Source organism: Taudactylus pleione, unplaced genomic scaffold (genome assembly GCF_031769625.1).
Source record: "Taudactylus pleione unplaced genomic scaffold, aTauple2 ptg000225l, whole genome shotgun sequence".
In the NCBI taxonomy this organism is placed as follows: domain Eukaryota; kingdom Metazoa; phylum Chordata; class Amphibia; order Anura; family Myobatrachidae; genus Taudactylus; species Taudactylus pleione.
The window spans coordinates 3310982-3329449 of record NW_028284627.1 but is presented as its reverse complement, the minus strand read 5'-3'; the positions used below and the strand labels follow the sequence as shown (position 1 = coordinate 3329449).

Here is an 18468-nt window from a genome sequence, read left to right as displayed (position 1 = left end):
CCATGGGGTCTATTTACTAAGCAGTGTTAGGAGACAGAGTGAAAAGTGATAAGAAAGTGATAAGGTGCCAGCCAATTAGCTCCCAACTGTCATTTTTCAAACACAGCCTGTGAGATGACAGTTGGGAGCTGATTGGCTGGTAGCTTATCACTTTCTTATCACTTTTCACTCAGTCTCCTAACACTGTTTAGTAAATAGACCCCCATGTCTGTTGACATATAAGCCAAAAAGGAAAACGCCTAGTACAACACTATTCACTGGTCTTTTCCAATCGCCTGTTTCTCAGAATCAATAATGGAATGCAGCCTGTTGAATACGGTACATAGTTATATATATAAATGAATGAAGTAAATAAGCATTAAGGGTATACAGTTACTAATTAACGTTGTGTTTTCTAGTGTCATCACTTCCATGTTTATAAGAAAATGTGTTTATTATAAGGAACACTGCACCTCCTGCTGTAATTTACTATGGATATTAAGGTCACTACAGAGTTCTGTATAAAATCTCTCCATCATCTACACCATCATCCCAAAATATGGAGCGACACAATGCTTTAATTCACAAATTGTACCAGTACAAAGTAAAATTCTTACTTTTTTCTTGTGTTGTATATTTAAAAAAAAAAAATTTTTAAGAAATGTTTTTATTTTATTGACATGTATTATTTTCAGTACTGCTAACTCAATGCAAAAATTAAACCAAAAATAAAATATTTCATCCAAGGAGAATGGAAACAACTAATACCCCTTTCAGACATACGCCCCAGCAAATAAATGGCTTTGACCCGGATTTTTGTAACACGGGTGTAACTCGGGTCCCAGCTAAATTCACAAGTGGAACAATCTTAGAACATGGCTAATAAGCATCATACAGAACCTCATTCCAAAAAAATAATAATAATAATAATAAATAAATAAAATCCATAATTGGGACACAGTAAAACACCTAAATAAATACAAATATCTCAAATAATAAGCTGTATTATTTACAAGTCACATAAACTACACAACAATAAATGCTATTTATTGGGAAGATCACAAAATTATTACACCGCAATCTATCCGTTTACTTAGAACTAGGGGTGTGCACCGGCCACTTTTCGTGTTTTGTGTTTTGGTTTTGGATCTGGATCTTTCTTCGTGTTTTGGATCTGGATTGGTTTTGCCAAAACCACCCTTCCATGTTTTGGGTTCTGGGTTTTGTGTTTTGGATCTGTATTTTTTTGAAAAAAAGCATAAAAACAGCTAAAATCACAGAATTTGTAGGTTTTTCTGCTCCTATGCTATTATTAACCTCAATAACCTTAATTTCCACTCATTTCCAGTCTATTCTGAATACCTCAAACCTCACAATAGTGTTTTTATGTCCAAAAGGTTGCACCGAGGTAGCTGGATGACTATGCTAAGCGAACGAGTGGGCGGCACAAACACGTGACCCATCTAGGCGTGAAACTGCAGTGGCAGACAGGATGGCATTGAAAACCTAGGCCCCAAACTGTACATAATGCAAAGAAAAAAAAGAGGTGCAAGATGGAATTGTCCTTGGGCCCTCCCACCCACCCTTATGTTGTATAAACAGGACATGCACACTTTAACAAACCAATCATTTCAGCGCCAGGGTCTGCCACACAACTGTGGCTGAAATGATTGGTTCGTTTGGGCCCCCACAAAACAAGCTGGCAATTTATCTGTCCCTGCACAAACTGGCTCTACGGAGGCAAGATGTCATCCTCATCCTCCTCATCCACCGATTCCTCACCCTCTTCAGTGTGTACATCCTCATCCTCACAGAGTATTAATTCGTCCCTGCTGGAACCACAGGTCCCTCTGTACGTTCTAGAGGCTGGTCTCCCTGGAAGAGTTGATAATTCATTTTATGAACATCATCTTCTCCACATTTTGTGGAAGCAACCTCCTACGCCTTTCGCTGACAAGGTTCCCGGCTGCACTAAACACTCTTTCGGAGTACACACTGGAGGGGGGGCAACTCAGGTAAAATAGAGCCAGTTTGTACAGGGACCTCCAAATTGCTTCTTTTTCCTGCCAGTACAGGTACGGACTGTCTGACATGCCTACTTGGATGCTGTCACCGATGTAATCCTTTAACAGACAGACGCACGCTTGTCGCTGCTGCTTTGAGGATTCAAGTGCGGCTACAGCCCACACAATTCACAAAGACAGAAAAAAATAAAGAATATTTTTATTGTTTGTGGAGCACACTTTGAGGGTTACACCACCCTTTAACAGACAGACGCACGCTTGTCGCGCTGCTTTGAGGATGCAAGTGCGGCTACAGCCCACACAATTCACAAAGACAGAAAAAAGAAGAAGAATATTTTTATTGTTTGTGTAGCACACTTTGAGGGTGTCACCACCCTTTAACAGACAGACGCACGCTTGTCGCTGCTGCTTTAAGGATGCAGGTGCGGCTACAGCCCACACATTTCACAAAGACCAAAAAAAAAGAACAATATTTTAATTGTTTGTGTAGCACACTTTGAGGGTGTCACCACCCTTTAACAGACAGACGCACGCTTGTCGCTGCTGCTTTAAGGATGCAGGTGCGGCTACAGCCCACACAATTCACAAAGACAGAAAAAAGAACAATATTTTAATTGTTTGTGTAGCACACTTTGAGGGTGTCACCACCCTTTAACAGACAGACGCACGCTTGTCGCTGCTGCTTTAAGGATGCAGGTGCGGCTACAGCCCACACAATTCACAAAGACAGAAAAAAGAAGAAGAATATTTTTATTGTTTGTGTAGCACACTTTGAGGGTGTCACCACCCTTTAACAGACAGACGCACGCTTGTCGCTGCTGCTTTGAGGATGCAAGTGCGGCTACATCGCACACAAGTCACAAACACATTAAAAAAATAGTTTTTTATTTTTTGGAGCACTTTGAGAGTTGCACCACCCTTTAACAGACAGACGCACGCTTGTCGCTGCTGCTTTAAGGATGCAGGTGCGGCTACAGCCCACACAATTCACAAAGACAGAAAAAAAAAGAACAATATTTTAATTGTTTGTGTAGCACACTTTGAGGGTGTCACCACCCTTTAACAGACAGACGCACGCTTGTCGCTGCTGCTTTGAGGATGCAGGTGGAATCTAGACGGGATTTGGAACCGAGGACACACTACCTCCATCAATTGTCTAAATCCCACTGCACTAATGTCGGATACCGGACGCACGTCTAACACCAACATAGCAGTCAAGGCCTCAGTTATACGTTTTGCTTCAGGATGACTGCTGTCGTACTTCATCCTCATCGCTAGGGACTGTTGGAGGGTCAATTGTTTAGTAAAAGTAGTGATGTTCCTACTTCCTCTCTGGGATGATGAACAACTCCCAGCAGCAGCAACAGCACTAGGAGGAAGTGGTTCTTGATCTTTCCCTATTTTATTTTTATCGGAGAAAGTTTGGTCCTCCATTTATGTTATATTGATATATATACGTGCGGCTAAAGCGCACACAAACACAGAAAATATTTTTTTATTTTTACTGGAGAGTAGTGCACTTTGTGGGTTACACCACCCTTTAAGAAATGAGCCAGCCAGCTCTTTACTTATGGGACACAGGCGCACGCTTGGCGCTGCTCCTTTGTTGATGCACGTGCAGCCACAGTGCACACAAGTCACAAACACAGAAAATATATATTTTTTTGGTTTGGAGTGTACTTTGGGGGTTACAGAACCCTTTAACGGTCAAGCCTGCCGGCCCTTTACTTATGACACAGGCGCACGCTTGGCACTACTTTGTTGATGCACGTGCGGCTATTGCGCACACAATTCACAAACACAGAAAATAATTTTTTTTTTGGTTTGGACTGGAGTGTACTTTGGGGGTTACAGCACCCTTTAACAGTCAAGCCAGCCGGCCCTTTACTTATGACACAGGCGCACGCTTGGCACTACTTTGTTGATGCACATGCGGCTACTGCGCACACAATTCACAAACACAGAAAATATTTTTTTTTTTGGTTTGGACTGGAGTGTACTTTGGGGGTTACAGCACCCTTTAACGGTCAAGCCAGCCGGCCCTTTACTTATGACACAGGCACACGCTTGGCACTACTTTGTTGATGCACATGCGGCTACTGCGCACACAATTCACAAACACAGAAAATAATTTTTTTTTTGGTTTGGACTGGAGTGTACTTTCGGGGGTTACAGCACCCTTAACGGTCAAGCCAGCCGGCCCTTTACTTATGACACAGGCGCACGCTTGGCACTACTTTGTTGATGCACGTGCGGCTACTGCGCACACAATTCACAAACACAGAAAATAATTTTTTTTTTGGTTTGGACTGGAGTGTACTTTCGGGGGTTACAGCACCCTTAACGGTCAAGCCAGTCGGCCCTTTACTTATGACACAGGTGCACGCTTGGCACTACTTTGTTGATGCACGTGCGGCTACTGCGCACACAACTCACAAACACAGAAAATTATTTTTTTTTTGGTTTGGACTGGAGTGTACTTTGGGGGTTACAGCACCCTTTAACGGTCAAGCCAGCCGGCCCTTTACTTATGACACAGGCGCACGCTTGGCACTACTTTGTTGATGCACATGCGGCTACTGCGCACACAATTCACAAACACAGAAAATAATTTTTTTTTTGGTTTGGACTGGAGTGTACTTTCGGGGGTTACAGCACCCTTAACGGTCAAGCCAGCCGGCCCTTTACTTATGACACAGGCGCACGCTTGGCACTACTTTGTTGATGCACGTGCGGCTACTGCGCACACAATTCACAAACACAGAAAATAATTTTTTTTTTGGTTTGGACTGGAGTGTACTTTCGGGGGTTACAGCACCCTTAACGGTCAAGCCAGCTGGCCCTTTACTTATGACACAGGCGCACGCTTGGCACTACTTTGTTGATGCACGTGCGGCTACTGCGCACACAATTCACAAACACAGAAAATATATATTTTTTTGGTTTGGAGTGTACTTTGGGGGTTACAGAACCCTTTAACGGTCAAGCCTGCCGGCCCTTTACTTATGACACAGGCGCACGCTTGGCACTACTTTGTTGATGCACGTGCGGCTACTGCGCACACAATTCACAAACACAGAAAATAATTTTTTTTTTGGTTTGGACTGGAGTGTACTTTGGGGGTTACAGCACCCTTTAACGGTCAAGCCAGCCGGCCCTTTACTTATGACACAGGCGCACGCTTGGCACTACTTTGTTGATGCACGTGCGGCTACTGCGCACACAATTCACAAACACAGAAAATAATTTTTTTTTTGGTTTGGACTGGAGAGTACTTTCGGGGGTTACAGCACCCTTTAACGGTCTAGCCAGCCGGCCCTTTACTTATGACACAGGCGCACGCTTGGCACTACTTTGTTGATGCACGTGCGGCTACTGCGCACACAATTCACAAACACAGAAAATAATTTTTTTTTTGGTTTGGACTGGAGTGTACTTTGGGGGTTACAGCACCCTTTAACGGTCAAGCCAGCCGGCCCTTTACTTATGACACAGGCGCACGCTTGGCACTACTTTGTTGATGCACGTGCGGCTACTGCGCACACAATTCACAAACACAGAAAATAATTTTTTTTTTGGTTTGGACTGGAGTGTACTTTGGGGTTTACAGCACCCTTTAACGGTCAAGCCAGCCGGCCCTTTACTTATGACACAGGCGCACGCTTGGCACTACTTTGTTGATGCACGTGCGGCTACTGCGCACACAATTCACAAACACAGAAAATAATTTTTTTTTTGGTTTGGACTGGAATGTACTTTCGGGGGTTACAGCACCCTTAACGGTCAAGCCAGCCGGCCCTTTACTTATGACACAGGCGCACGCTTGGCACTACTTTGTTGATGCACGTGCGGCTACTGCGCACACAATTCACAAACACAGAAAATAATTTTTTTTTTGGTTTGGACTGGAGTGTACTTTCGGGGGTTACAGCACCCTTAACGGTCAAGCCAGCCGGCCCTTTACTTATGACACAGGCGCACGCTTGGCACTACTTTGTTGATGCACGTGCGGCTACTGCGCACACAATTCACAAACACAGAAAATATATTATTTTTTTAGCACTTGGGGGGAGCACCCCTGATGGACAGAGCACCCCCTGGACAACACTTCAGCACCCCTTTAGGACTGGGACACTGCACAGGACTTTGGAGTGGACACAGCCCCTATGGAGAACTGACTGCACAACACAGTCCAGCCAGCCCCTATGGACTTTGAAGTAGTGGACACAGCCCCTATTAACAACAGCAGCACAGCACAACACAGCCAGCCCCTATGGACTTTGAAGTAGTGGACAACAGCAGCACTACACTACACTACACTACACAGCCCTAACTCCCACCCTCCCTCTTCACTGTCCACAGCCGAGTGAGAAAATGGCGCCGACGTGTGTACCTTATATAGGATCCAAAACCCGCGAGACTCGGAAGGCGGGAAGATGACGTTTTGCCTCGATTTCAGATCCGAGTCAGGCGGGAAAAGTCGAGCCTGACTCGGATCGGACTCGGATCGGGGGGGCTCGGGGGGGTTCGGATTTCAGAAATCCGAACCCGCTCACCCCTACTTAGAACCAATGAAATTACTCACAAACGCAAGTTATCAATATCAAGTGCCTCAGCGATGCACCAGAATCCTAGTACATTGATATGATGCCTGCTCAAGAAAGACTTGTATTATTGCTATTATTATTCATGTATGGTTTGTAAGATTTGCCATCTATTGAAATGCTGATAAGTACATAATACTTACTGAAGAATATACTCTCCCTTTGTCATTCATTGCTACAAATAGGTTGGTTTTCACACCGAGCAAGCTGATGACCCCTCTTTCTACTGTAGAAACTTCTAAGAGACCTGAGGAAACAAAACACAGTAAGTGAATGTACCAGCTACAATGCATTAACCATTCCACTATAGCCAATCCTCCTTCAAAATTGCTCATACCAAAAAAATGTTTGAAGACATGCATCCATTAATGATCTGACACATAATATTTACTATATACTGTACATTACAAAAGTCCATAGATAGAGGAAATACATATAGATAATTCTGTCTCTCACTGATATTCATATTTATGCACATGTCTCATTCAGCACGGAACGCAAGTCTTCAATCACACGCACCCGCTCGCTGCGAAATTATGCAAATGAATGCGATCGCAGCAATATACCAAAAAGTCCACCACTGTATAAAGTAACATCGGACCCATACTCACAGTTGTGGTTGAGCTGACCCTGACTCACAGACTGCAAAACTTTCTGTTGCCATCTAGACCTCTGCCAACGCAGAGGCTTAATTATGCACGCCCCTGTAACAGCGTTCAAACGCACAGGCATGCCTGTGTTCCTTCGACCACCCCCCCTCTCCACCCCCTGACGATGCTTCCCTTCAATTACTCTGCGATGGCTCTGTGTGTCCGCTGAGTTCGCTTTCACGATTGCAGCGGCCAGTTCGCACGCACGCGCTGCGTTGCAAACGCATGCACAGAACACAATCATCGGCCGGGTGCGTGCATCCGCAGACTTGCGATCAAAGCTGAATGAGGCCCATACTTCATAAACTGTACACATAGCATACCTAGTACACAGTAGGAAACATTACTGAAACTGTTCCACAGGTTATTGTCAAGAAGAGGTTCTGTTACCCATAGCAACCAATCCAATGCTTCCTTTCATTTCATAAACTGTAGTAGAAAAACAAAAGATAGAATCTGAATGGCTGCTATTAATGTTGACAGGGCTGTAACTAGGGTAGTGCGACCAGTGCCATGGCAGGGCATGGGGCGCTGTTTGAGCCTGTCATTTTTCCAGTATATTATCATTCTCCCTTGTAGTGTCCTCTTCTTTTATCCCTAGCATCTCCTGGCCTCCCTTATCTCCTCCCTGGCCCTTCCATTACCCTTTTTTTGATGCACTATTTTATATCCCTATTTGAAAAATGGGGGGCGGGGGGTGGGGCGCTAATGCTCTTTCTGGCACAGGGCACCACAAAGTCTAGTTACAGCTCTGAATGTTGTACAAAATAATCAAAACTACTATGTAAAATACATTTTGCCAGCAGAATGTGACGTGTTCTACCCAGCGCACACCATACAGCAGAATGTGACGTGTTCTATCCAGCGCAAACCATACAGCTAATGACAACTGTCGTTCCAGCTCTATTCATAACAGGGCAATTCAATTGGTGGCAATGGTTGCACTTTGTGACCACCAACATTGCAAATGTTCCCTTGCTCCGCATAGGCATGTGCATGGAAATTAGCAATGTTTTAATACCTCATTCTACCGCAATGTACGCAGCCAACGTCGCGGTAGAATTGAATACAGACCAACTGCATAAATTTTGTGAAATAGAAATGTACATAAACAATGCAATAGGAAATGTTACAGCACAGTGAAGCTGCAGCAGAACTCTGACAGGGTATCACCTGCCCTCTGGGATATAGCCTATATGCAATGTGTGCAGCCCTTTTGTGGCCTAATCTGTCTCAATTACACACAATTTTGCCAAAACTTTACTCATATCTAGCTGCTGTGGACAACACCCTTTGCTGGAACAGTCTATAAAATCACACTCCTTTCATAGATGAGTACATATAAGTGCTTGAACAGTGCATCTTGTTTAGGGGGGATTCCTTCCTTAATATTACAGTGAACTTGCCTCAAAATTGTTATATATCTCACCTTGAAAGATAAACAACAAATCCTTCTTAGTGAATAGTTTTACGAGTTTGGTACAGGATGCCGGCGTTTGGGATCCCAGGGGTCAGAAAACCGACGGCAGCATCCTGACAGGGTTAGAATACTGACACTTTGTTGGTCGGTATGCTAACCCTCCCCCTCTCCCTACCATAACCGTGACCGTCCCTCCCCAGTGCCTAACCCTAACCCCCATCCCTAGTGCCTAACCCTAACCTCTCCCTTCTCACACCCTAAAGCCAACCCTCCCCCCTTAGTGCCTAACCCCAGAGCTTTTTAGTGCCCTGTGCCAGAGAGAGCAAAATTTTTTTAAATAGAGACATAAGATAGTGCACCTGAAAAATGGCCATGGCTTCATGGGGAAGGGCCAAGGCTTCATGGGGAAGGGCCAGGGAAGAGACAGGGGAGGCCAGGAGATGCTGGGGATAAAAGAAGAGGAAGCTACAAGTGATAATGATAATAAACAGAAAATTGACAGGCCCAAACAGCGCCCCCTGCCCTGCAGTGCCCTGTGCCATGGCACTGGTCGTACCACCCTAGTTACGGCCCTGCCTAACCCTAACCCTCCCTCTAGTGCCTAATCCTAACCCCTAACGCTAACCCTCCCCCTAACTGCTGTACTTACCTTCGGGATTCCGGCGGTTGGGATGCTGGGATTCTGACAGGTGTCGGGATTCCGGCGCTGGCATTCTAACTGCCGGAATCCCCTCCGTCTGTATTTTAACCGCATCCCCAGTTTTACTACACACATTTAATCTGCATGACTTTTTAGGCAGCCATGTAGCCACATTAACTATCTTCAAATAGACTATTATGATAATGTGAAACGTTTCTTGTGATAGGTCCTACTAAAAAGAGCTTGTAACCTATATGACTATACATATGTTATATAGCATATGCTCATTATAAACTGACGTAATCAGTTAGCAGTCCAATGGTCAGGCATAGATTTGAAATTCGCTGCAGAAAAAGAATTTCTTAGGAAGAGCTCAAATTATCATTGATCATATTCATGTGTTTATATGACTGTGTAACTGCAACTACCATTCTATACTTATATTTCACTTCCAAGTTTGATAAGTGTGGAACAAATATATCACATATATCACTGCCATGAAACATAAAAGAAGTCAGCCCTGGGAACTATAGAGCATATCATACAATGTACTATAAAATATATTCCCCATAACTATAAAATATACCACCCATCAATTTATCACCCCATGAGTTCTAACATATATCACCACCATGAGCTATAAAATATATCACACACGAACAAAGCAATATATTGCATTGTGAACTATAGTATATAATATATCACCCCCTGGGCATATGTGAAACCAAACATGCATCTTTTTAGTAAATTGCAGTAATATGTTTTATAATGGCCTTATCTAGATAAACATCAGATTATCCATATATAATCCAGATAAGCATAAGAGTATCCATCTATTATGCAGATAAACATAAGATTATACTTGGGTAAGGTTAAAAAAAAAAATGAAATACATTCTAAGCTTACTTTATTAGTCTATAATCTATATCAGGATAACTACAGCAGGGATGAATGTAAGGATTGGAGGTAAGAGCAGTACAAGGATTATAGGGACTGAATAAGAAATGTACCCTATTCTGATTGTTACGGAGTTTAGCGATTATCAATAAATTGCGCATGAATCTATGTCGCACTGCACATGCGTCACGGTATCACACCGTAGTCACTCGCAGCACCTCTTTACTTGCAGTGTGATTGACAGGGAGCATTTGGGATAGTGGCAGCAAAGAAGGCGTGCCGCGACCGTTTCAGGGCGTGTCACACTTGGCTACTGCGGACGCAAGGAATATGGCTGCGGCGTCTCAATTCTCACGTACATTCTACTGTACCATAGACTCACTCAGGACTGTGACAATGGAATAATCTGCTACTGATACTGCATCTTTGTACACAGATCCTGTGACGTTTTACCAAGATGCCCAGTTTTACAAAGCCGCAGGTGGTCATCTCAGTAGATCTCCCGGTAGCTGCGACATTTGCATACTTTCACTTTGCAGCTGTCTACAAATTCGCAACTGTAACGGCATTAGCTTACACCTCTAAATCAGGCCCAAAATGTACTGTTTCCTAAATATTATTTCTTTGTACACAGTTGTAACCTAAAACGGTTCCTTCTCTATATAATTAGCAGAAGTTTATTCCCTGGACTGACCTATGTTTATCACAAATGTATATCCTGCTCTGTCAATTATACCTGCTGGAGGTGTGTCAAAGCATCTACTACTCTTTAAGTAAAAATAATTATCATCTACTGAGCGTTTATACCAGTAATCTTCGATTGTGGCCCCTACATCTAGAGCAAGTCTTTTTCTAGAAAATAACTCTCCTAATGTTCCTTTCCCCCTTAGTGCCACAGGCAGATATAAAGTAGCCCCTAAACAGCATCTATCCCAAAAATTATACTTGTAATTCAGCCGGTCACTTAAGAAAAACACTTGCAAAAATCATCAATAGACTTTAATTCATTTACTTGATAAGTTTGTGTAATGTCAACATTATTAATAACTAGATAGTATCCATATTTCGTCCCAAATAAGTGGTGTCACGAATTTGGAGCATCTTGCTGAAAATCTACTAAAATACATTAACAAATCCCCCCACCCCGTCTTTCCCAACGGTGCCCCTGGCAGTCTCTTCTTCATCAAATTGTCTATCAGAGCTCCTCATAGTACCTACTGGGAGAAACACTAGCTGATAAACTAACAGAAATTCACTAATATTTGTTTCCCATTTCCTTTCCTGCACTATCTAATGTGGTATGGATGGGAATTTGTGTCAGTTTTAAGCCTCTGAAACCTGAGATTCGTTTGTCCGACATGGAATTCCAACAGATGCTCTCTGTTTAAAAGTATAAAGTAACTAACAACATTAGACATGCACGTCGTAATTAGCCGAGATGGGTGATTTCCAATTTCTGTACTAAATGTGAAGCTGTAACTCACTATAGGGGCTCTCATTGTGTACTCCATTTATCTTTCCATCCGGGAGGACCTGCAGGTGAAACCCAATTCCGACATTGCAGTAAAGCCTCCGTTGTCTCTTAATTCCCTGCAAATAATCGGTCTTCCACTTTGCATCTGATTTGTCGGAAGTCATTCCAATCGATCTGGAAAGAAGCGATTCCCAAGTTCTTTCGAATAATGTTCCATTAGCCCTGCTCGGAATAGGATAAGACCAGACGACGTCAGCCATAAAACCCAGCAGAAGAATAACAGGCAACGTCCAGTGAATTCTGGCTCCGTAGGACATAGTGATGAGAAGCCTTTGTGCAACAACCATCCGGTTCACCTTCTGGACACGTGGTCAGAATTAATGGCCCTAAAAATACCGCCCTCCTTGTTTTTCTCTCTTCAGCATGGCGGCAGGAGCTTATTTTTGGAAGGCAGATAGGGGTTGCTGACATGAAACCAAAGCCTGTGAGCAAATGAGTAAATACATAGAGCCCAGCTAACTTCAAAGTGGTAGGGACCATGTTTTGTAGCTCTCGAGTACTGGTCGGCAGCCTAGATATATTTGCTCGGCCTATCTTTATACTTTAGAGGCCGTCCTACACTCCAACGTCATTCTGACATCAACAACACTCAGTCATAAACTAGCAATACGGAGATTCCCTCAGCACTAACCTGCTTAGCCACCTCTGCCGTTAGCCTGACATAAACTGCTACAGAGGATTCAGGCTGGAATGGATTACTTCAGACAACTTTCTGAAAGTGAAATATATGAAGGGGCCCTTCAGGGTCCAAATTCGTTGAATGGTCATATGTCTGGCTTGCAGTTTCCTTATTTAGAGAGCAAGGAGTAAAAACAGTTCTTCGCCTCATCACTGAGCAATGATAATCCTGCAGGCACTTCCTCATCAGTATGTTCACTGAGTTAACATTAGGATAACTAAATAACATAGTCGAGCCTTGGGAAAATCCATAGGAAATGTATGCTGTCTCTTTCTGCCTCCAGAATGGCTAGGTAACCAGCCCAGCAATAAATTCACACTTATAATTGTAGCGGCGTGACAGCCATTGTAAGGGATTATTACATTAGTGTAAAACCATTTGACAAGAATAAAACATTTTCCTACGTGCACTTGCTGATATAATAAGGCCCAAACATCCGCAGGGAGGGAGAGATTAGCAGGAGCAATTCTATCACGAGGAAAGAGAATTCAACGGTCTCCGACAGCAGATATATATATATATATATATATATATATAATTATATATATAAGAAGTTTGTTTGCTGGTGAATATCTTCCACAGCTGTCAAGGTATTTAGTATCGAAAAAGTAAGCTATTAGACCACATAGCGACAAAAATTGAAAACTTAATTATTTTTGGGTTGTAAACAACTGTTTGACTGCTGGAAGGGAACCTCGCAACAACATGGTCTTACAGCACCCGAGGGAACCCAGCATGTAAATGAAGAGTTAGGTGGATTAGCTATAACATGTGGGATTCAATCATTGGGGTTCAAGCTTTAAATGGAATAACTTCAGATACTATTAAAAGTACCCTTGACTATAGTGATAAAATAGATTCATATCTTGCATGTACAGTATGTAATGTAATCTGGTCTGAATATCTTCTATATAAAATTAATTGGTCTGTTTGTTTGTCTGACTGTCCTGTTATGCATTTGGACACCCCTGCACCAATTGGGATGAAACCAACGCGAAAGTGGTCCAGTTGGATCATGGCCAGGTTTTAGGGGAGTTAGGGTCCCGGTCCGACCTCCTGTTGGTGTACGCTGGGCAGAACTTTGACCCTGAGGAGCCTGTTCTGAGTCTTCCACTGGATGGATTTGGACGAAAACATCACAGAGTGGTAACATTGGATCCCAGCAGTCATACAGCACTAGGGGGTTGAGGTCCCAGTTGCAGCTCCCATTGGTGTACGCTAGGCAGAACTTTAACCCGGGGATGCTGGGAAGAACTTTGACCCAGGGAGCCTGTTCTGGACTTTCCACTGGATGGATTTGTATAAAAACTTCATGGAGGGGTGGCAATTGGTCTGGGATGCCTAATGGAGTGGTTGGGGTAGAGTGCAAAAGGCAAAACTTTGACCCACGGAGCCTGTTCTTGGCCTTCCACTGGATGGATTTGGACGACATCACATAATAAAACGTAATAATTTGAAGATTTAAACCCGGGCAACGCCGGGTACTTCAGCTAGTGAATATATATATATATTGTAACACGGGGTGTAGAAATGAGGACACAAGACAGGCAGGTACTCGGTAAGGCAGTATCTTTAATAGCAGCAGACCCAGCACTTCAGCATACATGAGCATAGGCCTGGACACACACAGGCACATAACAGAATATAAGCAACTGAACATAAAAGATCCCAGCACTCCTTGTGCTAATCAGTTGGCAGCGGCTTGCAGCCACTATTGGCCATGTTCTCCCAGCATAGTCCTTGGTCCCTGGCACTACAACACTAAGGCCTACTAAACTGGCTGCTAGTCAGCATCAGTGCCAAGAGCATCAGGTGTATGAGAGTTTTAAACCCTTCCTGTGCTGCTGACTTCCTGCTTGCTCTGGGCGACCTGGAAAATCTGGAGTTCCATATCTCCAGTTTGAGCTGTACAGCCCAGAAAACCCGGAGTTCCAAACTTCTATTGCAGCTGCAAAATGTGCCGGTTTTGTCTTCCTCTCCCTTGGAGGGAGCTGATCCCACCAGAATGTGGGCAGTTCAGGTGAGAGACAACCCCTCTCACCACAATATAATAATCCTATTGGTCCACACTCACTCCATAATCTCCATTACCGACTAGGGTGCCAACCAATTCCTTGTTGCCAAGAGATCCATACAGTATTCAAAATAAGGGGTGCACTCACCAGACTTGAAATATATAGGGCTATTTTTATGGAAAAGTAGGTTCAGGAACTGGGGGTGAAGCTATAGAAAAACAATTATATATATATATATATATATATATGTAAATATTGTATATACATATATATAGTATTCAGAAAATAGGGTATTCAAAAGGGACTTTAACACTTATGGAAAATACAAAAGTTCCTCCATGGTTTCTAGGATGCTGATAAATCTGCAAATAACTGAAATGGGAATATTTGCTTGCATCCTCCTCTGAGCATTTGTGTAACATGATATCAGACTTTCACAATTATAGAGTCAGGGACTAAACACCTGACCTAGGAGCTCATTCAGACCCGGTCGCAAGCGGCAACTTGCTCGTATGTGGCCGATGTTAAGCGACCGCGCATGCGCACGCTTCGTAGTGCACGTGCGCGAACTACTCAGAGTGATCGGAATCCAATCGCTCGCCCAGCAAAGACAGCTCAGTGTAATGAGTGACAGGAGCGGCCGTTTGTGGGTGGTAACAGGGGCAGGACACTAATAACGGGGGAGTGGAGGTGCGAACACAGGCATGCCTGAGTGTTTCAACGTCGTTTCAGAGGTGTGCATAATTAACAGCCAGCGTCATAGTACACGTCACATGCCTATTTTTTACACTGAAGTCCTCGCAGTACTTGCGGTAGGGTAAGGTAACCATAAGCACTGCGATCGCTTCCGATGGTCCTCGATGTACCAATGATTTAATACACTTCCTGGAGATGGCGTGCACTAGCGGGCGTCTCTACATAAGCTAATGGGCGTCTATACACACAAAGTCTATAGACACAATACAAAGTGGGCGTGCTTATGCCTTTCCGAGCGAGCGCCTGCCATACCGCAAGTTTTGTTTGCTCATTCAGACCTAGAGGCGTGAACAGACCGCAAACAGCGAGCGGTTCATTTGAATAGCCACCCCTATTTTCTGGACGAGCGAGTGCAAATAGTGACCGGCTCTGAATCAGGCCCTTTATTCAAAGTGTCCATAAACATTCGCATTCACATCTTCGCCTTTCCATAGCGGTTTATTTGGAAGCTACATGTTCCATTACACTGTGGGCCTGATTCAGACCCGCTCGCGAGCGCTGATGTTGGCCAAGTGCGCATGCGCACGAGGGAGCCGGCTCCTTCGTGCGCATGCGCGAGACCCGCATAGCGACGGGCAAGCCGTCGCTATGGGTCTCGCACCAAAGGGAGCGTGCTGTCGATGGTGAGTGACACCACGTCCCCTTTGGTGGGCGTGCCGGGGGCGTGGCTGGCCAGACGGAGGCGTACCCATGGGAACGCCTACCGTCTAGGGCCGACTCCACTGACATCACAAGTGACTGAGCCAAAAGCACTCCTGGGCTTGCGGCAGATGAGACCCTACCACAAGGGTCTCATCGCAAGACCGATGGTCGGGATGGTCTTGACCATCGGGACCATCTTTTTGGCCGCTCGCTATAGCTGTGGGTGGTCACCCACAGCTATGTGAGCGGCCAGGAGGCCGCTCTAAAAAAGAGAAGGAGGGCACTGATTCAGAGCAAGCACTCTGAAAGAGCGTCCGGCTCTGAATCAGGTCCAGTGTTCAAAGCATCTCAGTCACTTACTCTATTAATGTCCAGGGCTGCCATCAGAAATTGTGGGGCCCAGGACTGACAAAATCGGCAGTGCCGCCCCCCTTCCTCCGCTACCTTATTGCTACAAAAAAAAATGTGACCAAAAAATATCAAGCTTGCCCTCTTCTATGTCCAGCCAGCACCCCCTTATGTCTGCCCAGCCAGCCCCCCCTTATGTCTGTCCAGCCAGTCCCCCTTATGTGTGCCCAGCCAGCCCCCCCTTATGTCTGTCCAGCCAGTTCCCCTTATGTCTGTCCAGCCAGCACCCCCTTATGTCTGTCCAGCCAGCCCCCTTATGTGCCCAGCCAGCCCCCTTATGTGAGTCCAGACAGCCCCCCTATGTGCATCCAGCCAGCCCCCCTTATCTGTCCAGCCAGCCCCCCTTTTGTGCGTTCAACCAGCCCCCCTTATGTCCACCCAGCCCTCCTCATGTGTCCAGCCAGCCCCCCTTCTGTGTGCAGTAAGGCCCCCTTATGTGTCCAACCAGCTCCCCTTAGCTGTGTGTCCAGCCAACCCCCCTTATGTGCCCAGCCAGCCCCCCTTCTGTGTGTGTCCAGCAAGGCCCCCTAATCTGTGTATCCAACCAGCCCCTTTTCTCTGTGCATCCAACCAGGCCCCCTTATGTGTCCAGCCAGGCCCCTTTCTCTGTACATCCAGCCAGCCCCCTTGTGTGTCCTGCCAGGCCCCCTTGTGTGTCCAGCCAGCCCACCCTCCCTCATACAGAACAGCGCAGCACAGCGCATTTAAACTTCCTTACCGGCTTTGCATGCCGGCGCCCACAGCTGTCTGTCTCCTCTGCTGAGTCCAGGGCATTGACACGCATGCGCAGTCATTGCCGGACAGCCCTGGCCTGTTAGGTCCTAGTGCCTGCCGGCTCAATCTTATCTACTAGAGCCAGCAACAGTGCTGCTGCGCGCCGTAAAAAAAAGTCAGAAACTACAGGAGTAAAAGTGAGCCCCGCCCCCTTTCTGCTAGGTGTCCCCCCCTGATGGCGGCCCTGTTCATGGACATGGAAACTTTTCTTGAATATGACCACTTGGAATTTACACAAATGGTTTAACTTGCTCTGTGCTGTATTTTCCCAATTGATGTATTAGGCCCATTTTTATTTCTATAGGCCATTCATTTCAATGTAAATTGTGCACCAATGAAATGAATGGGCTGTGGAAACTAGTGGGGGGTTATAGAAATGAATTGGCTATTGACTTCAATGAAGCAATATATTATTTTTCACCACATCAATAGTAGTATTCAGCTACCCTCTATTGAGGTGTAATCACAGTGTAAAATCAGAAGAACACAAGTCAACTCAGATGCTTGGCTAGGGGGTCACATGCAGGAACTTCCCTCTAGGTAAGGTGCAGTAGCCCCTGTAACAGGTAGAACGATGGTCCCTCAAAGGAGGGATTCAGTACAACCCCTCACCACTAGCAGTTACTGGGCCTGATGCAGCACGGATCACAAGCCTGTGTTTGCACGCACGCAGCCGATGCTAAATTATGCAAATGAATGCGATCGCATCTGCCGCTGCAGCACAATATGCAGACGCCCAGCACTACATAAAGCCGCCCCCTTACCTTTTTCTTACATTCGCATTAGTAAGCAAGACAGCAAAAACATTGGTAACATCGAGAACCATCGGACCCATACGCCTAGTTATGGTTGACCTGACCTTCACTCACAAACTGCTAAACTTCCAGCACGCAGCAAGTACTTAGGCTGCGTATGCCGACGCAGGGGCTTCATTATGCACGAACCTGTAACGGCGTTCAAATGCACAGGGACACCTGCGTGTCTCTGACCTTCCCCCGTCACCACCCCCAAAAGGACAGTTCCTGTCAATCACTGCATGAAGACTCTGCATGCTCACTGTGATTGCTTCCCGATCGCAGCAGCCGGTTCACGCACGCGCACTACGATGCATACGTATGCGCAGAATGCAAACATCGTCCGGGTGCAGGCTTGCGATCCGTGCTGAATCAGGCTCACTATTCACAAAGTCCAATAGGGAAGGGGAAAAGGAGCACAAAACTCACTGACTGCCTACTTGTCACTTAGATCAGGGATCACTTTGTCCTGTGGGAAACAAAACACACCCATCCCTAGGACTAACCTATTCTGCATTGTAGAATGCCACCCTACCTGCTTAACAATTCTATCAACAATGGACCCTACAACTGGCCAAGTGTAAATATAACCTTATTTCAGGTGTGTGCGCAATCCTATAACCTAGACAACCATACCTTTACAACGTAATAG

General features: G+C 45.1%; 1 protein-coding gene across 1 annotated transcript in view; it reads right to left on the bottom strand.

Annotated features, from left to right (window-relative positions):
- Positions 1-12479, bottom strand: part of FGF6 (fibroblast growth factor 6) — a 28138-nt gene extending 15659 nt beyond the window's left edge. Inside the window, exons 1-2 of the mRNA XM_088478983.1 lie at positions 11699-12479; positions 6751-6854 (exon numbers count right to left, since the gene is read on the bottom strand). Of these exons, the coding sequence (XP_088335109.1) occupies positions 6751-6854; positions 11699-12035 (441 nt within the window). The 5' untranslated portion in view covers positions 12036-12479. The remainder of the gene's footprint in view (positions 1-6750; positions 6855-11698) is intronic.
- Positions 12480-18468: the final 5989 nt, after the last annotated feature.